We start from the raw sequence: 17,655 nt of genomic DNA, 5'->3' as shown, positions 1-17,655 counted from the left end.
GAAGCCCAGAACAAAACAAGACCCCCAACTTTAATTAGTTACTAATCACCCAAACTACACCCCTAAGACTACATCACAACTACATCACAAAAAGGAAGAAGAAGAGTTTGGATTTGATATCCCGCCTTTCACTCCCCTTCAGGAGTCTCAAAGCGGCTAACATTCTCCTTTCCCTTCCTCCCCCACAACAAACACTCTGTGAGGTGAGTGGGGCTGAGAGACTTCAGAGAAGTGTGACTGGCCCAAGGTCACCCAGCAGCTGCATGTGGAGGAGCGGAAACGCGAACCCGGTTCCCCAGATTACGAGACTGCCTCTCTTAACCACTACACCACACTGGCTCTCTAAGGAGGGGTTGAGGGAGGAGTTGTGGTGGTAACCTGAGTGTCCTGTCACCTGGCTGGTTCCTCCTTTCCCCCTCCCCATGAGTACTTTCCAGGTGACAAAGGGGAGCTTGCAGTTTCCTGCCCCCAGAGGGAAGAGCTGGTCATTGTCCTTTGTTCCACTCCTGCTGAATCCACTCCCATATGCAAGTTCTTTGTGATCTTGATGGTCTTCTGTCTAGGACCATCAGGGTTGGCATAGCAACTGGGCAGGGCTCCTGCGCATGTGCTGGTATGATCAAGGGATTATGGCTGCCCTGTATCAAACCTTCCCCATTTTGTAGTCCTTCCTTCATGGAGTAAAATAAAAGTGGAACAGTGCAGATCCAATGTATGATTGATTTTCTATGAATTTATAACAGAAGCGTAGCGTATGTAGTGTATGAGTATGAGTGTGTGTGTGAAGTTTGTACAAACTGAATGATTGGGGGGGGGGTTCCTGCGACAAAATAAATGTGGAGACAGGTCCTCTATTTTTCCTGACGATGGGGCAACTGGATGGGGTGAAAGCTCTAACAGTGGCACCAAAGAGACCCTAGGAAGATTCTGCCCTGCCTGCTTCCACCTACTGCATTCCAAATAAACAGGAGAGAATTTGTCCTTCTGTCCCATTCAGGCCAGAATTCTGGAACATCACATAATTTTTGCTCAGTACAAAGGGCTTATGGTATCTGAGTGTTGCTTTATGGTGATACGGAAGGGGGGGGTGTCTTCTTCACCTCCTTCTTCGCTACAATATATCCATTTATTTCCAATTGCCAATGTCAAAAGGGACTAAAATCTATAAAATTCATAGAAAATCAACGTGCCAATTTGCTCAATTTCTCTAGGACCCCATGACACCTCCCCTGCCCTCCATAATCCCTCAGGCAAGGTGTCAAGACCCTAATCCGGTCAAATCGCTCTGCCAAGCCCTTCCTCCGGGCAATGCCAGGTGACAGACTATGCATACATGGACCATTCTCTTCTCAGGATGTGCTTATCTGCGCATATCTCCAGCTCTGCATATCCCCCCCCCTCCTCCATATGTTAATCTGGTGTAACCCAACCTCTTCCTAATGTATTCGTGATGTAATCTGTGTAACCCAACCTCTTCTTAATGTATTCATGATGTAACTGGGATGTATTTTGCACTGTATTCTGGGACATGGAGAGAAATTTCAAAAGTTCATGTCACCCCTTTCTCGCTGTTCAATCTCGCCTTGAACCTGTTGCGCAATAAACTCGGATCTTCTGTAGTTTGCTCCTGTCTCCGGCTGAGCTCATTTTCTTCCACAGGGACCCGCGGACTTAGTCCAACGAGCTGGGTGGCAGAGTAACCCCGCACCCAGATTTTTCCGTAACAATGGCCTAGTCAACACCATGTCAGGGAAGGATGAGGTGTTTATTGTCTTGCCAAAGACCACTGGCCCTTCCTTTGAGAGAAGGGAGAAGTGATTTGAATCCTAAGAATCTATTTTATTCTTGGACTGTTGCTCTGTTGGGTCAGAGTGGATAGCATGCTGTTGTTGTTGTTACCTTGGCAAGTTTGGAGGAACAGGTAGTCTACTACTTCTTTTGAATACAGTGGTACCTCGCAAGACGAATGCCTCTCAAGACGAAAGAGTTTTTCGTTTTTTGAGTTGCTTCGCGAGACGAATTTCCCTATGGGCTTGCTTTGCAAGACGGAAACGTCTTGCAAGTTTGTTTCCTTTTTCTTAAAACCATTACAGTAATACAGGGTGCATTGCTTGAAGAGGTGCAGTTGCGACTTGACTTCGGGGAGCAACTCATAGCACGCGGTGTGGTAGCCTTTTTTTAGGTTTTTGAAGATTTTTTTTGAAAAAATTGAAACCGTGCTTCGCAAGACGAAAAAACTCGCGGAACGAATTAATTTCGTCTTGTGAGGCACCACTGTATTTGCTTTTTATTCCTGACCCAGTTCTCCTTAAATTCATAGAAATGCCATTTTTTCATGTAATGCATATAAGCCAGTACCGGACCTTACTGTTAACTATTGGTATCTTTGACGTAACGTGTTCCCTGTTCAGTTAAGAGTCAGTTATGCTTTCATTTGATTAAACTGGAATCCTGTAGCTGGCTGATGGAAAAGCACCACAAATACTATGAACCAAGGAATCTTTGCAATCATCAAATGATTTTAATTGCTAAGTTTTAAGAGTCCAGTAAGTCTCCGGGATAAAAAAGAAGAGCAAGAGAAAAAAGCAACTAAACAAACAAACAAACAAACAAACAAACAAACAGTCACATTTCATCATTTTACTCTCCCTTTTTTGTTTGTCCTCAGTGTCTGGTCACAAAATAAAAAAAAAACACAGGATATGACCAGATGGAAGCTCAATGATAGAGAACTCCATCTTCCAGCAAGCCGACACATGCCTTTTTTACCTTCTGCAAAAACAGTATCCTATGCAGAATTTGGATTTATGAGACCCTCTACACTTTTATTCACATTGTTTCTTGCCCCCAGAGTTGGATAACATAAGCAAAGAGACCTTTACTCGCTTTTTTCTCTGGCCAGCCTTGAGGCACAAAATGCTACCTTGGCTGCAAAATCCAGAAGGTTCTTTGCAGCCCCAGAATCGGTACTTTTTATTTGAGGGGTAAGGAAGCATAAATTCTTTTAGTCCCTGCACACACTGACTGAATCCCCAGAGATGCTCCTCTGGGCTTTCTCCATTTCACTCCTGCCCCCTGCCCTTTGATGTGTTGCGGCTGTGCTGGACACACAGGGTTGTGTCTTCTTATGCAGCACGAAGTCAAATGTCTCTTGGCAGTATAGCAGTTCCACCGGCGAAATGTTTTGCGCCTACAGAATACACAAGAAGTGGTGATTTTGTTGTACAACGGATAGCAAAACCAGATTGTGCAGAGAGTTTCCGCTAGCAAAACTGTAGCGTCGGATTCCTCTTTTGCACAACATTAAGCGTGCCCTTGCACTAGTGAACAGGTTAACGCTGGATGCAACTCGCAGCCACAGGTTTGGACAAATAACTAGCCCGCTCACTTGCAACTTAGCAGCCTGGTCTTCCTCTCAGTCTCAAGGAACACATCTATGCTGCATGCCATAGGGCTGGAAAAGATGCTGGTTGCGTGAGCTTGGCCACTGCATCACTGGTGGACCTCAGTCTGGCTGGCTATTTTTATAAGCAATGATGTCAGGAGTCCAGGTTCCCACTTGATAACACAATAAGCATAGGTAATTAAAAAGGAGGATTTATTGCAAAAACAAACTGCTCCGGACGCCTCCGACAAAGCCTCTGGCATCATTACTCAAGATGACCCTTCTGAAGACTCCTTCCGGCGTCAACAGAAGATACTGAACTTACGGTACCTTTCTGTCTCTTGTTTTGCTTCCTGTCTAGCAGCCCTCCCATTTGCCGACTCCTCGGACTTAGTGAATCAGCCCCACCCTCTTCTTGTTCTGAGAGGCTGTCTCTGAATCTATTCGCTCCTATTTGTGCTTACTGTGAGTTTTAGCTGTTTTCTAGCCTCCTCTCAGCTACTGCCTTATCACCCTGCCCATCAAGGTGTGGAAGAGCTGAAGTCTGCAGCTGCCGGCTCTCCCCACCTGACTAACACCTAAGCCTTTCTGTTCTTGGCTGCTTTCTGCAGTTGGCTGCAAACTTTCTCTTTGCGCTGGCTCGTTCCTGACAAATGATGTCACAGAATCATAAGAATGTGAGAAGAGCTGACTGGATCAGGCCAGTGGCCCATCTAGGCCAGCATCCTGTTCTCACAGTGGCCAAACAGATGGCTGTGGGAAACCGGCAAGCAGGATCTGAGCGCAACAGCCAGTCTCCCCTCCTCCAGTTTCCAGCAATCGCTCTTCAGAAGCAGAGGCAGAGAATAGCCATCAGAGTCAGTAGCCATTATTTGCCTTGTCGTCCCTGAATTTGTCCAATCCTCTTTTAAGGCCATCCAAGATGGCGGCCATCACTGCAGAAGCAAATTCCATCATTTTACTAGGTGCTGCTGTGTGAATAAGTACTGAATCTTCCAACACTCAAGTTATACTGGATGTGCACTAGTTCTAGTGCTATGAGAACGGGAGAAAAACTTGTATCGACGCACTTTCTCCTTCCTATGCATACTTTTATAGACATCCGTCTTCTTGTCTCTTACTCCTATTTCCCCTAAACTAAAAAGTCCCAAATGCTGCAATCATAGCATTGGAACGGACCTCAAAAGACTCTGTATTTGACCCTGCCATGCCAATAAAGGAAATCCACCTGCTATAGCAGGCGTGGGAAACCTCTGGCCTTCCAGATGCTGATGAACTACAACTCCCATCTGCCCCAAGAAGCACAGCCAATGGCCAGGGATGATGGGAGTTGTAGTTCAGCAGCATCCAGAGGGCCAAAGGTTTCCCCACACACAAACACCTGGGCTGCATCATCCATGATAGGCAACCAACCAGCCTCTGCTTATAAACCTCTGAATGAACAAGTGTCTATAATATTGCCAGGTAGTCTAGAAAAAAAAGTAGGAACATAAGTCCTTCATCCAGAGGGATCCTGTGTGAAGCCAGGGGCCCTCAAAAGCAAATTCCTTCTAGCATACTGTACAACCACACTTCTGGTTTCCCTCTTATAAAAAAAAGGTAAAGGACCCCTGACAGTTAAGTCCAGTCACAGACGACTCTGGGGTTAAGTCCAGTCACATATGACTCATTTCGCTTTACAGGCCGAGGGAGCTGGCGTTTTTCCGCAGACAGTTTTTCCGGGTCATATGGCCAGCATGACTAAGCCGCTTCTGGCGCAACGGAGCACCGAAACCAGAGCAGCGCATGGAAATGCGGTTTACCTTCCCGCCGAAGCGGTACCTATTTATCTACTTGCACTTTTTTGCTTTCGAACTGCTAGGCTGGCAGGAGCTGGGACAGAGCAACGGGAGCTCACCCCGTCGTGGGGATTCGAACCACCAACCTTCTGATCGGCAAGCCCAAGAAGATCAGTGGTTTAGACCACAGCGCCATTGACTATTAATATTATTTGTTACAATTCTTGCCCCAAAAGTCTCAAAGCAACTTGACAGTGTAACTTTATAATAGTAGGATTTGGCAACACAGTATTTCCTCACTCTGGCCCTTTGTAAGCTTTCTCCTATTGTATGTGAAACTTTTCTTATCAAAAGGGTTCCTGCTCCGCCATGGCTTCTCTGACATAAATCAAGGCTTGCACATTGGAAGAGGGGAAACCCTGCAGAAGGAACAGCAAAGACGGTCTGACAGAACAAGTTCTCTTCCACAGCATACTTTCCAGAAGGGCAGTGAAATGGTCTGATTTTGCCATTCTAGGGATTCTTTGCAGCTTAGCCTTTAAACTTGCATTAAAAAAATGTTCCTAGAATTTGTGCTTTGGCTGGACTCCTCCAGAGCGTACAATCTTTGACGCACAACGGTGCACGAGTATCGCTTTAAACCTTTCCAGCAATTTGTGGTTTCTTGGCTGCGTGGCTTCTAAACCGGAACGTGGTTTCGATCAAATCTCCGGCAGGCGACTGACTCCTCCTCTTCCTGCAAGATGTCTTGCTCTGTGGAAAAGCTCCGTGGCTTACGTGGTCTCTTGCCCCCACCCCATTTTGCAGGTCTTGGAACGTGATTTCTTAAATCTCTTCAGCAGCATCCAAGTTTTTATGTGAAAGCACAGGCCTTTCACTCCAAAAAAAGCTCTCCACCTTCCTTACACTTGCCACATTGTCACCTGCAAGGCCAAAACGAGAACAACCACAAATGACTCGAGCCTTTGGGGGCTGAGAAAGGACAGCATGGTAGCCGAGTAAAAAAAACACTTGCTTTTTATAAAATGATACCATTCAGGTTCAAATTCAAAATACAATAGGAATCATTTCCCATAAGGCATATGACTGAACTCTATAATTCCAGAATATTATCACCCCGTATTATAATATAATAATAAATCCCCCACTCTTTCCTTAATCCACAAAGGTTAGGAATGTGCTTTAAATATTTTTATTATTTTAGAGCGGGATTCAACTACAGTGGTACCTCGGGTTAAGTACTTAATTTGTTCTGGAGGTCTGTTCTTAACCTGAAACTGTTCTTAACCTGAAGCACCACTTTTAGCTAATGGGGCCTCCTGCTGCCGCTGCACTGCCGGAGCACGATTTCTGTTCTCATCCTGAAGCAAAGTTCTTAACCTGAGGCACTATTTCTGGGTTAGGGGAGTCTGTAGCCTGAAGTGTATGCAACCTGAGGTACCACTGTAATGAGTTCTGCTAGTGAAAGCCCACACAAGGGCTTCTGTCAGCACAACAGGGCTTTCTCTGCCTCCCCTCAGGCACCCCCATGTTTCAATAGCTCATTCGGTAAAGCATGAGACTCTTAATCTCAGGGCTGTGGGTTCGAGACCCACGTTGGGGAACTAGATTCCTGCAGTGCAGGGGGTTGGAGTAGATGACTCCATGGGTCCCTTCCAACTCTACAATTCTATGATTCTATGTGCAGGAGAAGAACAGATGAGATCATTTCATCTATCAAGCTGAGCCCATTAGTTATGTATTGCATTTATTTTTCCCTCACTTCAATTATAAAAGGATACAGACGACAACATTTAAAAGAACATCAGAAACATAAAATAACATTACTAAAAGTGCTCATCCTGAAACAACATAAAAACGGGTGGGTGCTGCTCCACTCTACTAAAAGATGGTCACTGACAGAGGCTGGGGTATCAACAAATCACATGACACTCAACCGAGAGCCAAAGGCAAGGATAAACAGGAACGTCTTTACCTAGCACCTAAAAGCTGTTAACAGTGGCAGACGCATCTCTCTGGCAAGAGCATTCCTCAGGTGGGGAGCCACCACTGAAAAGGCCTGTTCTCGTGATGCCACAATCTGCCCCTCCCTCAAAGGGGGCACTCATAGAAGGGGTCTCAGATGATGAACACAAGGCTTATGCAGGGAGACTCAGTCCCAGAGGGACTGGGGATCTCAGAAACTGGGATCCTCTCAAGCAATTAAAACCGAAACTAACATACATATTGCCATAGCCTCAATACAAATACCTTTTAGTGATACTGAAAGAAGCGTGAGATAGCATTGGCATATCAAATAAAGTCGTACCTTGGATCCTGAACACCTTGGTACTTGGACGTTTTGGCTCCTGAACGCCGCAAACCCAGAAGTGAATGTTTTGGTTTGTGAACATTCTTTGGAAGCCGAACATCCGACGCGGCTTCTGATTGGCTGCAGAAGCTTCCTGCAGCCAATCGGAAGCCGCACCTTGGTTTCCGAACGCTTTGGAAGTCGAATGTTTAGGCAGAATCTCCTTTCTTGCAACTTGAAGCCACTGGTTCGAGTCCTACCCTCCAGAGCGGGAGAAAACAAGCATGTTCCCTCCTCCATGTGACAGCCCTAACGATATTTGAAGATGGCTATCATATCTCCTCTCAGTCTCCTCTTTTCCAGGCTAAACATTCCCAGCTCCTCATAAGGCTTAGTTTCCAGACCTTTGATCATCTTGGTCACCCTCCTCTGCTCACGTTCCAGCTTTTCAACATCCTTCTTAAATTGTGGTGCCCAGAATTGGACACAGTATTCCAAGTGTGATCTGACTTAGGCAGAATAGAGTGGCACTATGACTTCCCTTGATCTCGACACTATACAGATCAGCCTATATAATAATAATAATTTATTATTTGTACCCCGCCCATCTGGCTGGGTTTCCCCAGCCACTCTGGGCGGCTTCCAACAAAGATGAAAAATACATTAAAATGTCACACATAAAAAACTTCCCTGAACAGGGCTGCCTTCAGATGTCTTCTAAATGTCAGGTAGTTGTTTATCTCTTTGACATCTGGTGGGAGGGCGTTCCAGAATAGCATTAGCTTTTCTTGCTGCTGCATCACACTGTTGACTCATTACAGATAGGTAGCCGTGTTGGTCTGCCATAGTCAAAATAAAAAAATTCCTTCCAGTAGCACCTTAAAGACCAACTAAGTTAGTTCTTGGTATGAGCTTTCGTGTGCATGCACACTTCTTCAGATACACACTGTGTGCACACGAAAGCTCATACCAAGAACTAACTTAGTTGGTCTTTAAGGTGCTACTGGAAGGAGTTTTTTTATTTTGACTGTTGACTCGTGTTAAGCTTGTGGTCCACCGAGACTCCGAAATCCGTCTCACATGTACTGCTAGTAAGCCAGGTGTCCCTCATATTATATTTGTGCAGCTGGTTCTTCCTGCCTAAGTGCAGAACCTTACATTTGTCCCTACTGAAATTCATCATCATCATTTTATTATTTATATGCCTCCCATCTGACTGGGTTACCTCAGCCACCCTTGCTAGGCGCTTAGGGTTTTCCCCACCCCATATCTGGCCTCGTGACCTGACAGCCTTGCCTCCTGGGGGCTCCTCAGCTGATGGAGAAGGAAAGAGGGCATTGGAAAGGTACTCTAAAACCTCAACAGCTTCGAGTATCCAAGAAGCACTCTGATGCAAATGGGTTGAAATCTTTTCCTACAGCTGAAGCATTGATAGACAAGGTTCTCTCTCTCAATGTGTGTGTGTTTGGATCTGGATTTGATATCCCGCTTTATCACTACCCGAAGGAGTCTCCAAGCGGCTAACAATCTCCTTTCCCTTCCTCCCCCACAACAAACACTCTGTGAGGTGAGTGGGACTGAGAGACTTCAAAGAAGTGTGACTAGCCCAAGGTCACCCAGCAGCTGCAGGTGGAGGAGCGGGGACGCGAACCCGGTTCACCAGATTACGAGTCTACCGCTCTTAACCACTACACCACACTGGCTCTGTGTGCGTGTGTGTGCGTGTGTGTGTGTGTACACCCTGCTTGCATTCAAAAGAAAATACTGGATCAAGGAGGCAAGTGATGTGGAATTCTTAAGAACTCTGGCAGGAAACCCACTGAGGCCCTATATCTCTGGTTCCGCCCCCTTTGCCCCATTGCTTTCAATCCCACCTTCGCTACCTTAAGGGCTAGAAACTTACTTTTTCTTTAAAAGGAAAGCCAAGGCTCTCGGGGGTCTACGTCCCATCCCCAATGCTCATCTCTGCGCCCACGTGGTACGAGGGGAGGATGGCAAAATACACCCGGCCCGGATCGCAGGAGGAGCTCTCCCTGGGATGAAGCCTCTGGTGCCTAATAAAGGTCAACTGGTGGTGAAAGGTTTTGCCGCAGTCGAGACACTTGTAGGGTTTGTCCGCCGAGTGAGTTTTCTGGTGCTTGCTCAGGTCTGAGCGGTCCCGGAAGCTCTTGTGGCAGGTGCTGCATTCAAAGGGCTTCTCTCCCGTGTGGATCCGCTCGTGAGTGACCAGGTGGGACTCGTACCGGAACCTCTTCCCACACATGAAGCAGAGGTGCCTCCTCTCTGAGCGGAGGAACCGCTCACACACAGGAGAGGCGGCGCTCCCGTCCTCCGCCGATTCCCTTCCCCTCGCCGCCGGCCGTTTCCACTGCCCCCTGGAGAAGCCGGGCCTGGCCTTAGAGGCCTCTCTCCTTCGGGGATCCAGGATCTGAAGCCTTCCCAGTAACGTCCGAGAAAGTCTCTCGTGGGATGAGGGGTCCTCTTCCTCACGCTCCGTGGGCACAGCATCATCACAGGCTGGAACAGAAGTCACAGGGTCACAAAAGAAATGACAGCCACAATTATTCTGCCCTTCACTTTATACCCAGGCCCTTCCTCCCCAAGGAACCCAGAATGGCAAACAGATACGCAAATTTAAAAACAAAAGCAAGGACATTCTAAAACAGATTAACACATTCCAAAAGCAATTACCGTTGCAACACCTTAAAAGCAGCTTAGGTAAAGGTAAAGGGACCCCTGACCATTAGGTCCAGTCGTGACCGACTCTGGGGTTGTGGTGCTCATCTCGCTTTACTGGCCGAGGGAGCCGGCGTACAGCTTCCGGGTCATGTGGCCAGCATGACTAAGCTGCTTCTGGCAAACCAGAGCAGCGCATGGAAACGCCATTTACCTTCCCGCCAGGGCGGTACCTATTTATCTACTTGAACTTTGACGTGCTTCGAACTGCTAGGTTGGCAGGAGCAGGGACTGAGCAATGGGAGCTCACCCCGTTGCAGGGATTCGAACCGCCGACCTTCTGATCAGCAAGTCCTAGGCTCTGTGGTTTAACCCACAGTGCCACCCGTGTCCCTAGAATCATAGAATCATAGAGTTGGAAGAGACCACAAGGGCCATCGAGTCCAACCCCCTGCCCTAAAAGCAGTTTAAAGCGTGCTAAAAAGCAATTACATTTAAAAACATGCCTGCTGCTCTGTATTTCCCACGCAGAGTTACAACTGCCAGAGTGGCTTAACAGTCTTGACCGTCCTTCTTCCCAGGGAACTCTGGGAATTGTAATACCCGCGAGGGGAATAGGGAGTCTCCTGACAACTCTCAGCACTAGGGCTGGGAGATATATTGTCCAAGAACGGATTGAAGTCCATATCGTGATTTTGGTTTCATTGTTTTGTGGCAAATCGTATTGTGTACTAGAGCTGAGCGATGTCTGTCTTTCAATATCATGTTATATCGCCAGCTAAACATTGTGATATACCAATATATGGGACCTATAGAAAAATGGCAACTTAAGCTGACAGAATATGTGCAGCTTGCAGACTTAACATACAGAACAAGAGAACAACATACGTTTAGAGAAGATTGGAAAATGTTTATCGAATATGTGTGGGGAAGTTGTGTACAGTGGTGCCTCGCAAGACGAAAATAATCCGTTCCGCGAGTCTCTTCGTCTAGCGGTTTTTTTGTCTTGCGAAGCAACCCTATTAGCGGCTTAGCGGATTAGCGCTATTAGCGGTTTAGCGGCTATTAAAGGCTTAGCGGCTAAAAGGCTATTAGCGGCTTAGCGGCTTAGAAAAGGGGGGGGGAGCGAAAAAAATCGCAAGACTCGCAAGACGTTTTTGTCTTGTGAAGCAAGCCCATAGGGAAATTCGTGTTGCGAAGCGCATCGAAAAACGGAAAACCCTTTCGTCTAGCGGGTTTTTCGTCTTGCGAGGCATTCGTCTTGCTGGGCACCACTGTACACTTGAAAATGTTGGCAGCATTAAGATAAATTCATTTTGATGGATGTAATAATGGAATAGGTACTGAATGGTTTAGTTTATGTAAAAGAAGCAGGGATTTATTATATGCAAAATGAACCATGGAAAGAGAAGAAGGGACTTTAAATTGTGCTCTTATATCCAATTTCCCTTTCTGCATATACTGTAATGTTTTATTGTTGCTATGGCCATTGGCTAATGCGAAATTTTTATCAGGCGGATGCCAACAAAACTGCTCTAAATGTGTAGTGCAGACAGGGCCTAAGAGTCAAGGGGGAAAGACAGGGAGTTATGTAAAGCAAAGAATCTCTTTCAGAAGCCCCCAGTTCTTCAGCTAGCAGGGTCTCCTGCTGGCTCTCTCGATTCCCTCACCTCTACAGATGCTTCCTGGACTCTCCCTCTGCTCCTCATCCTGATGGTCCGAGGGCAAAGGCGCCACGCCCGGCTCCAGGCCGCAGAGTGTACCGGGATTAGGAATCTGAAATCCTGGCACAAAGCAGGGAAAGATAACAAGATGAAATGAGCAATTCTTATAGAGGGGCCAGATTTCTGCTAGGCTAGATTTTCCTTGATGCTGCTCCCGGATGGATGACTCCTAGCACCACACAACCATTGCTCCTCCTCTGAAAGCCACAAAATTAAGCGGCAAAGTAAGTTCACCCTGCTGTGTTATGCTCACATCAGTGGACATGACACGGCTACTGCTGCTGCAGCTGGAAAAGGGAAAGGTAAACTTACTCAGTGCACCTGAGTGGCCTTTTTGAAAAACCAAAACCAAATGCAATCCTAAACAACAACCACTACCAAATATTTATTTTGCACCAAGTGCTGATTCATTTAGGTATGGCTCCCCATTCAATATCTGGTTCAGGAGTACAGAAACCTTTTTATTAAGAAAATACACGTTGCTAAATGGCCGGTGACCCAAAAGGGTGTTTAAAAATAATACGAAATTACTAATATTGTGTTATATTGCATTTGTGGCTTAGGGCCCTCGTATTTACGGGACTGCCTCTCCTGGTATGCCCCGCAGAGGACCTTAAGGTCCATGAATAACCATAGTTTAGAGGTCCCGGGCCCTAAGGAAGTCAGATTATCCTCCACCAGGGCCAGGGCCTTTTCAGTGATGGCTCCAACCTGGTGGAATGCTCTGTCCCATGAGACCAGGGCCCTGCAGGATTTAACTTCCTTCCGCGGGGCCTGTAAGACAGAGCTATTCCGCCTGGCTTTCAACTTGAACTTAGCTAGATCTTTTATTCCCCTTCCTTCCCTCCCCCTCCCCTTTTTATGAAGATTACCCGCTCTGGGATCCCACAGCTAATTCTCCCCTGGTCTCCTCACTGGCCCAAATAGGACTAATTTAGCCCGCTAGCCCTGGTGATCACCTAATGTTTATTGGATGGATTTCCCCCCTAAATTGATTTTTGAATTCTGAATTTATTATTAACGTTTCATACTGTATTTCATGCTGTTTTTTGGTGCATCAATTAAGTGTTTTAAATTTGTTGTTAGCCGCCATGAGGCTGGTTTCCTGAACAGGGAAGGGTGAGGTATAAATAAAAATTTATTATTATTAATTTATTATTATAGCAGGAATTTAGGAAGCTGCCTTGCATTGAGTCAGACCACTGGCCCATCTAGGTTAGTACTGCCTGCACTGACTAGCAGCTGCTCCCCAGTCTGACCTGAAGAGGCCAGGGCTTGAGCCTGAGGCCTTCTGCATGCTCTACCGCAGAGATACAGATCTTCATTATTTCATTATACATTATGTAATAAAACTATTATGGTCAACAACATTTACATCTTTCAATCCAGCAGTTCCCCAACTCGCCCCCCCCCGCTCCAAAATGGCTGGTGGTCTTGGTAGACCACTTAGTGATTTTTCTTCCCATCACAGCTATTGTTAGATTTGATTTTCAATCGGCTTTTCTTTTCTTTTTTTGCTTCATTTAATTTTTACATACTGTATTTTACTGTACAGTCATACCTCGGATCCCGAACGCCTTGGGACTCGAACGTTTCGGTTCCCAAACGCCACAAACCCGGAAGTGAGTGTTCCGGTTTGCGAACGTTCTTTGGAACCCGAACGCCCGACACAGCTTCCGTTTGGTTGCAGGGGCTTCCGATTGGCAGCAGCAGCTTCCTGCAGCCAATCGGAAGCTGCGCCTTGGTTTTCGAACATTCTGGAAGTCGAACGGATTGACATTGGCATCCCACAAAATTCAGACTGTAACACAAGGGAACCACAAGGCAAAAAGAAACAATGAAGAGGCAATGGAAAGCCATAGAGCTTGCACATCCCGTCCCCACAAGCAGTGGGGGTGGAAGAGGCAAGGTGTTGGGAGGTAAGAAAGGCACAGGAAGGGTGAAGAGGCAACACATATATAGTGGTACCTCGGTTTATGAACTTAATTCATTCCGGAAGTCTGTTCTTAAACTGAAACCATTCTTAAACTGAGGCGCACTTTCCCTAATGAGGCCTCCCGCTGCGGTGCCCTTCCACCGTTCGGCTTCCGTTCTTAGACCAAGGTAAAGTTCACAAACCGAGACACTACTTCCGGTTTTGCGAAGTTCGTAAACCGAATCGTTTGCAAACAGGATTGTTCTTAAACCGAGGTACCGCTGTACTGGGACTCCCAGTTTATGCACCCTATGCCCATAAGGATCAGAGGCGGCAATGCGCTAAGCATATCCCACAGCGTGCGCACTTAGCGCTCCCTTGGAGCAAAGTGGTACGACCCAGAAACAAACACAGATGAATACAGAATTTCCTCACTGGCGTGAAGGTTCCTGTGTCCAATAAGCTGAAAGCTGTGGCAAAACCCTTCTCCGCAGTCGGGACACATATAGTTTTCTTCCGTTGCACGGCCCGGTACGTGCACGACAAGATTCGAGCTCTCTTGGTTGTTTTTCTCACAGTCGGGGCATTTATGGGATCTGCCCACCGCAGGGGAAGTCTGGCTGGCAACGGAGACTAAAGTGCCGCTGATGATTTTCCCGCATTCCAGGCAATGCCGGCAGGACTTCGCTTTCTCTTCCTCGTGGCCCCTCACGTGCTTCACAAGACCCGTCCGGTAGCGAAAGCTTTTCCCACACTGGTTGCAGTGAAAGGGCGTTTCTCCTGTGTGGATTCTGCGGTGCGTATTAACATCCGTGCTCTGCCGGAAGCTTTTCCCACACTCCGGGCATTTGTACGGCTTCTCGCCCGTGTGGAGCCTTTTATGTCGGACAAGGTGAGAGTTCCGTTTAAAATTCCTCCCACATTCCGGGCACGGGTACTCCTTCCTGATACCCGATGTTCTTGGCTGTGGCGGCGCTTCCATGAAAAACCTTCTGCCCCAGAAGGAAGAGTCCTATTTTTATCTCCTAGAAACCGTCTCCAGCTTTTCCTAAAAAATTGGGAAGTGGGGATAACACCGGATTTAGGTTCGATGAGGCCCTAAGCTACTGAAGATAACGGGGCCCTTTATATATCCAGCTGTCCTTTGTCAACAACAAACTGTCGCTGTTTTTTGTGTTGAATATATGCAATGTGGTAATTTATGGACCTAATAGGTATCTAAAGCCATTTGCACATAACAAAATATGTATTTGATCAAAGTAATTGTTGAACTGAAATACAATTAAGAAGAAGTATATTAATAGTGAATTTTTTTGAGGGGGGAGGGCCAAAAGAGTGGGGCCCTAAGCTATAGCTTGTTTAGCTTATACATAAATCTGGCACTGCTCTGGCTGCAAAACAGTCAAAAATTACCACAGGAATTCCGAGGAAAACCTCACGATATGAAACGTCGAAACCTCCAAACTCGAGTGGAAAGCCACCTGAGGTGAGGTGGAAGGTAGACGGTCCATTTTGAGATAACAGGTCTCTTCATCGGTGGGATGAAATTTTGATGGACGGGTCAAGTTTACAGGCCGCAGTAGATGCATTTGCTGACACAAAGGATGACTTGGTTCATAGATCTGTAGAGCTGTAAGGGACCCCAAGGGTCAAGCATGCACCGAAGTGGCGTCCAGCCCACAAAAACTGCTACTGAAATGAGTTTGCTTTCCTTTAAGGTGCCACAGGAGGACGTTCTGTCATTGCTTTGGTCCAAGAAGAAAGCCACACACTTTTTTCAATACTCACAAAAGTGTTTTCATGGGTTTCCATGGCTAGGAAAAGTAAAACAAAACAAAGAGAGATATGGTCATTCTTGTATCTGAGGTTTTATATCTCCCAATTTTATACATTTTTGTTTGTTGGTTTGTTCTGGAAGACACTCTTTCCAAATTACTTCCACAGGGCTGGTATTCTGGCCTATCAGTTTCCCTGAGATTTCTCTTAATCTGCACTGTTAACATCCCCCTTTGCAACAGGAGTGCGGGGGGGAATTGGACTGTTTCAACTCAAATGGGCGGGGTAGAAATATAATAATAATAATAATAATAATAATAATAATAATAATAATAATAATAATAATATTGCAATAAGAATATTAAGCTGGTTGCAATTGTTGTTGTTACAATCAGCTTAGTGTTTTAAAAGAATCTCTAAGCAGCGTACAATATAAAGTAAAGGTAAAGGGACCATTAGGTCCAGTCGTAGCCGACTCTGGGGTTGCGGCACACATCTCGCTTTATTGGCCGAGGGAGCCGGCGTACAGCTTCCAGGTCATGTGGCCAGCATGACTAAGCTGATTCTGGCAAACCAGAGCAGCGCACGGAAACATCGTTTACCTTCCCGCCAGAGCAGTACCTATTTATCTACTTGCACTTTGACATGCTTTCGAACTGCTAGGTTGGCAGGAGCAGGGACCGAGCAACGGGAGCTCACCCGTCACGGGGATTCGAACCACCGACCTTCTGATCGGCAAGTCCTAGGCTCTGTGTGTGGTTTAACCCACAGCGTCACCCGCATCCCATAGCGTACAATATAAAAGCTATCAATACACAGACATGTCCTTGTTGCTGTGGATTTTGCGCAGCCCCTCACACTGAACTTAGCTTCACATGCAAAAGATCGCAGATTCAATCCAGGTAGGGCTCAGAACAGCCACTACCTGAAACCCCCAGTGAACAGCTCTCACACATCTGATTTGAACCAACCCACAGTTTGGGGACTGCAGGCTTGCTGTCAGGAACAGATCATCCTATAGAAGACACCTCCAAACTCGGCCCTCCAGATGTTTTGAGACTACAACTCCCATTATCCCTCACTAACAGGGCCAGTGGTCAGGGATGCTGGGAACTGTAATCCCAAAACAGCTGGAGGGCCGAGTTTGGGTTAGCTTCCTTCATGAGGTCCTCCAGAGAAGTCTGAAGATCCTCCACAGACCTGCACGTGGCCCCATCAGCGGTGGGCAACCTGTGGCTGCCCAGATATCGCTGGACTCCCATGTCCTCTCAACCCCAGGCAGCAAGGCCAGCCAGTGGTCAGAGACGATGGGAGCAGGATCTGGAAGGTCACAGGATCCTCACTTGTGATCCAAGTGCAGAGTCTCTCCGGGGACAACAGGAGGGTAAAATAAGTACATAAAGAGAAGTTCCACAGACATTGCTTGTCACTCATCCTCACTGCTGCAACAGCTGCAATTTAGCAGACACCCCAGGGCCTCAAGAACCCCAGGACACATGGGCGTAGCCAAGATTTTTGTTGCGGGGGGGGGGGCAGGCCCTTTGTTTGGGACAGCAGAACCGACGTGATTGGTCAGTTAGTTAAGTATTTCTATTGTTTCCTTGATGGGGGGGGGGGGCAAGCCAGGACACTATTCATCACTCCAAAAATCAGTGCTCGTGCTGGCTCACATTTCCCCCATGAGTGTAGCTTCTTGGTTTGGGGGGGGGGAAGTGCCGTCCCCAGTGACAGGCACCTCATCTGGAGGGGAGGGGAGACCACTAGGCACCACCACCACCTTCTCCTCCCAGGGCAGCAGCAATAACCGCCCGTACAGGCCTCTCGGGCCCCACCCAGGACCCCTAGCCGGCGATGGTGGTTGTTGTGCGTAAAAGGGGACTTTGCGCTCCGGATCAAGTTTGCCACCAGGAACCAACCCCCCCCTTTCCCCTGCTCACCCGATCAGGCGCTCGGAGGGGTGGGCTTAGAATCTTCCGCCACCCCCGGGATCGATCCAAGCCGGATGCGTGGGTGGGGGAGCCGCAGTCGCCACTCGGGTCGGGCTCTCCGCGGCCCGCGCGCGCACACAGCCACACAGGAAGCGAGGCTCAAGGTCTATCGCCAGCGCTCGA

General features: G+C 47.3%; 1 protein-coding gene and 1 long non-coding RNA gene across 3 annotated transcripts in view; one reads left to right on the top strand and one right to left on the bottom strand.

Moving 5' to 3' along the window:
* The window catches only part of LOC310702211, a 68,735-nt gene that overhangs the window by 13,222 nt on the left and 37,858 nt on the right, over positions 1–17,655 (top strand). The window lies entirely within an intron of this gene.
* LOC310701710 (uncharacterized protein) lies at positions 2,502–17,652 on the bottom strand. Of its 2 annotated transcripts, none has more exons than XM_083493002.1 (5): positions 17,482–17,620; positions 14,204–15,582; positions 11,800–11,913; positions 9,357–9,970; positions 2,502–6,086 (listed from the first exon to the last, which is right to left on the bottom strand). In XM_083493002.1, the coding sequence occupies exons 2-4, from the start codon at positions 14,748–14,750 to the stop codon at positions 9,393–9,395; spliced, it is 1,239 nt and encodes a 412-aa protein (XP_083349128.1). In that variant the 5' UTR covers positions 14,751–15,582; positions 17,482–17,620; the 3' UTR covers positions 2,502–6,086; positions 9,357–9,392. The 2 variants fall into 2 exon arrangements, 1 of the variants encoding a protein (XP_083349128.1); XR_014523089.1 differs by lacking the exon at positions 2,502–6,086 and adding an exon at positions 6,898–8,257 and having other exon boundaries at positions 8,482–9,970; positions 17,482–17,652.

Source organism: Podarcis liolepis (assembly GCF_965112155.1).
Source record: "Podarcis liolepis genome assembly, chromosome: 2".
NCBI classification, from domain to species: domain Eukaryota; kingdom Metazoa; phylum Chordata; class Lepidosauria; order Squamata; family Lacertidae; genus Podarcis; species Podarcis liolepis.
The sequence above is the reverse complement of the archived record's forward strand: the minus strand, read 5'-3'. Positions and strand labels throughout refer to the sequence as shown.

Excerpts from the sequence above, each read along its gene's own strand:
- LOC310701710 (XM_083493002.1), bottom strand. The coding sequence starts at position 14,750 with ATGGAAGCGCCGCCACAGCCAAGAACATCGGGTATCAGGAAGGAGTAC. Across the intron at positions 11,914-14,203 it reads ACACAGGAACCTTCACGCCA|GATTTCAGATTCCTAATCCC; the intron begins GTGAGGAAATTC and ends GCTTTGTGCCAG. Across the intron at positions 9,971-11,799 it reads TCCAGGAAGCATCTGTAGAG|CCTGTGATGATGCTGTGCCC; the intron begins GTGAGGGAATCG and ends CTTCTGTTCCAG.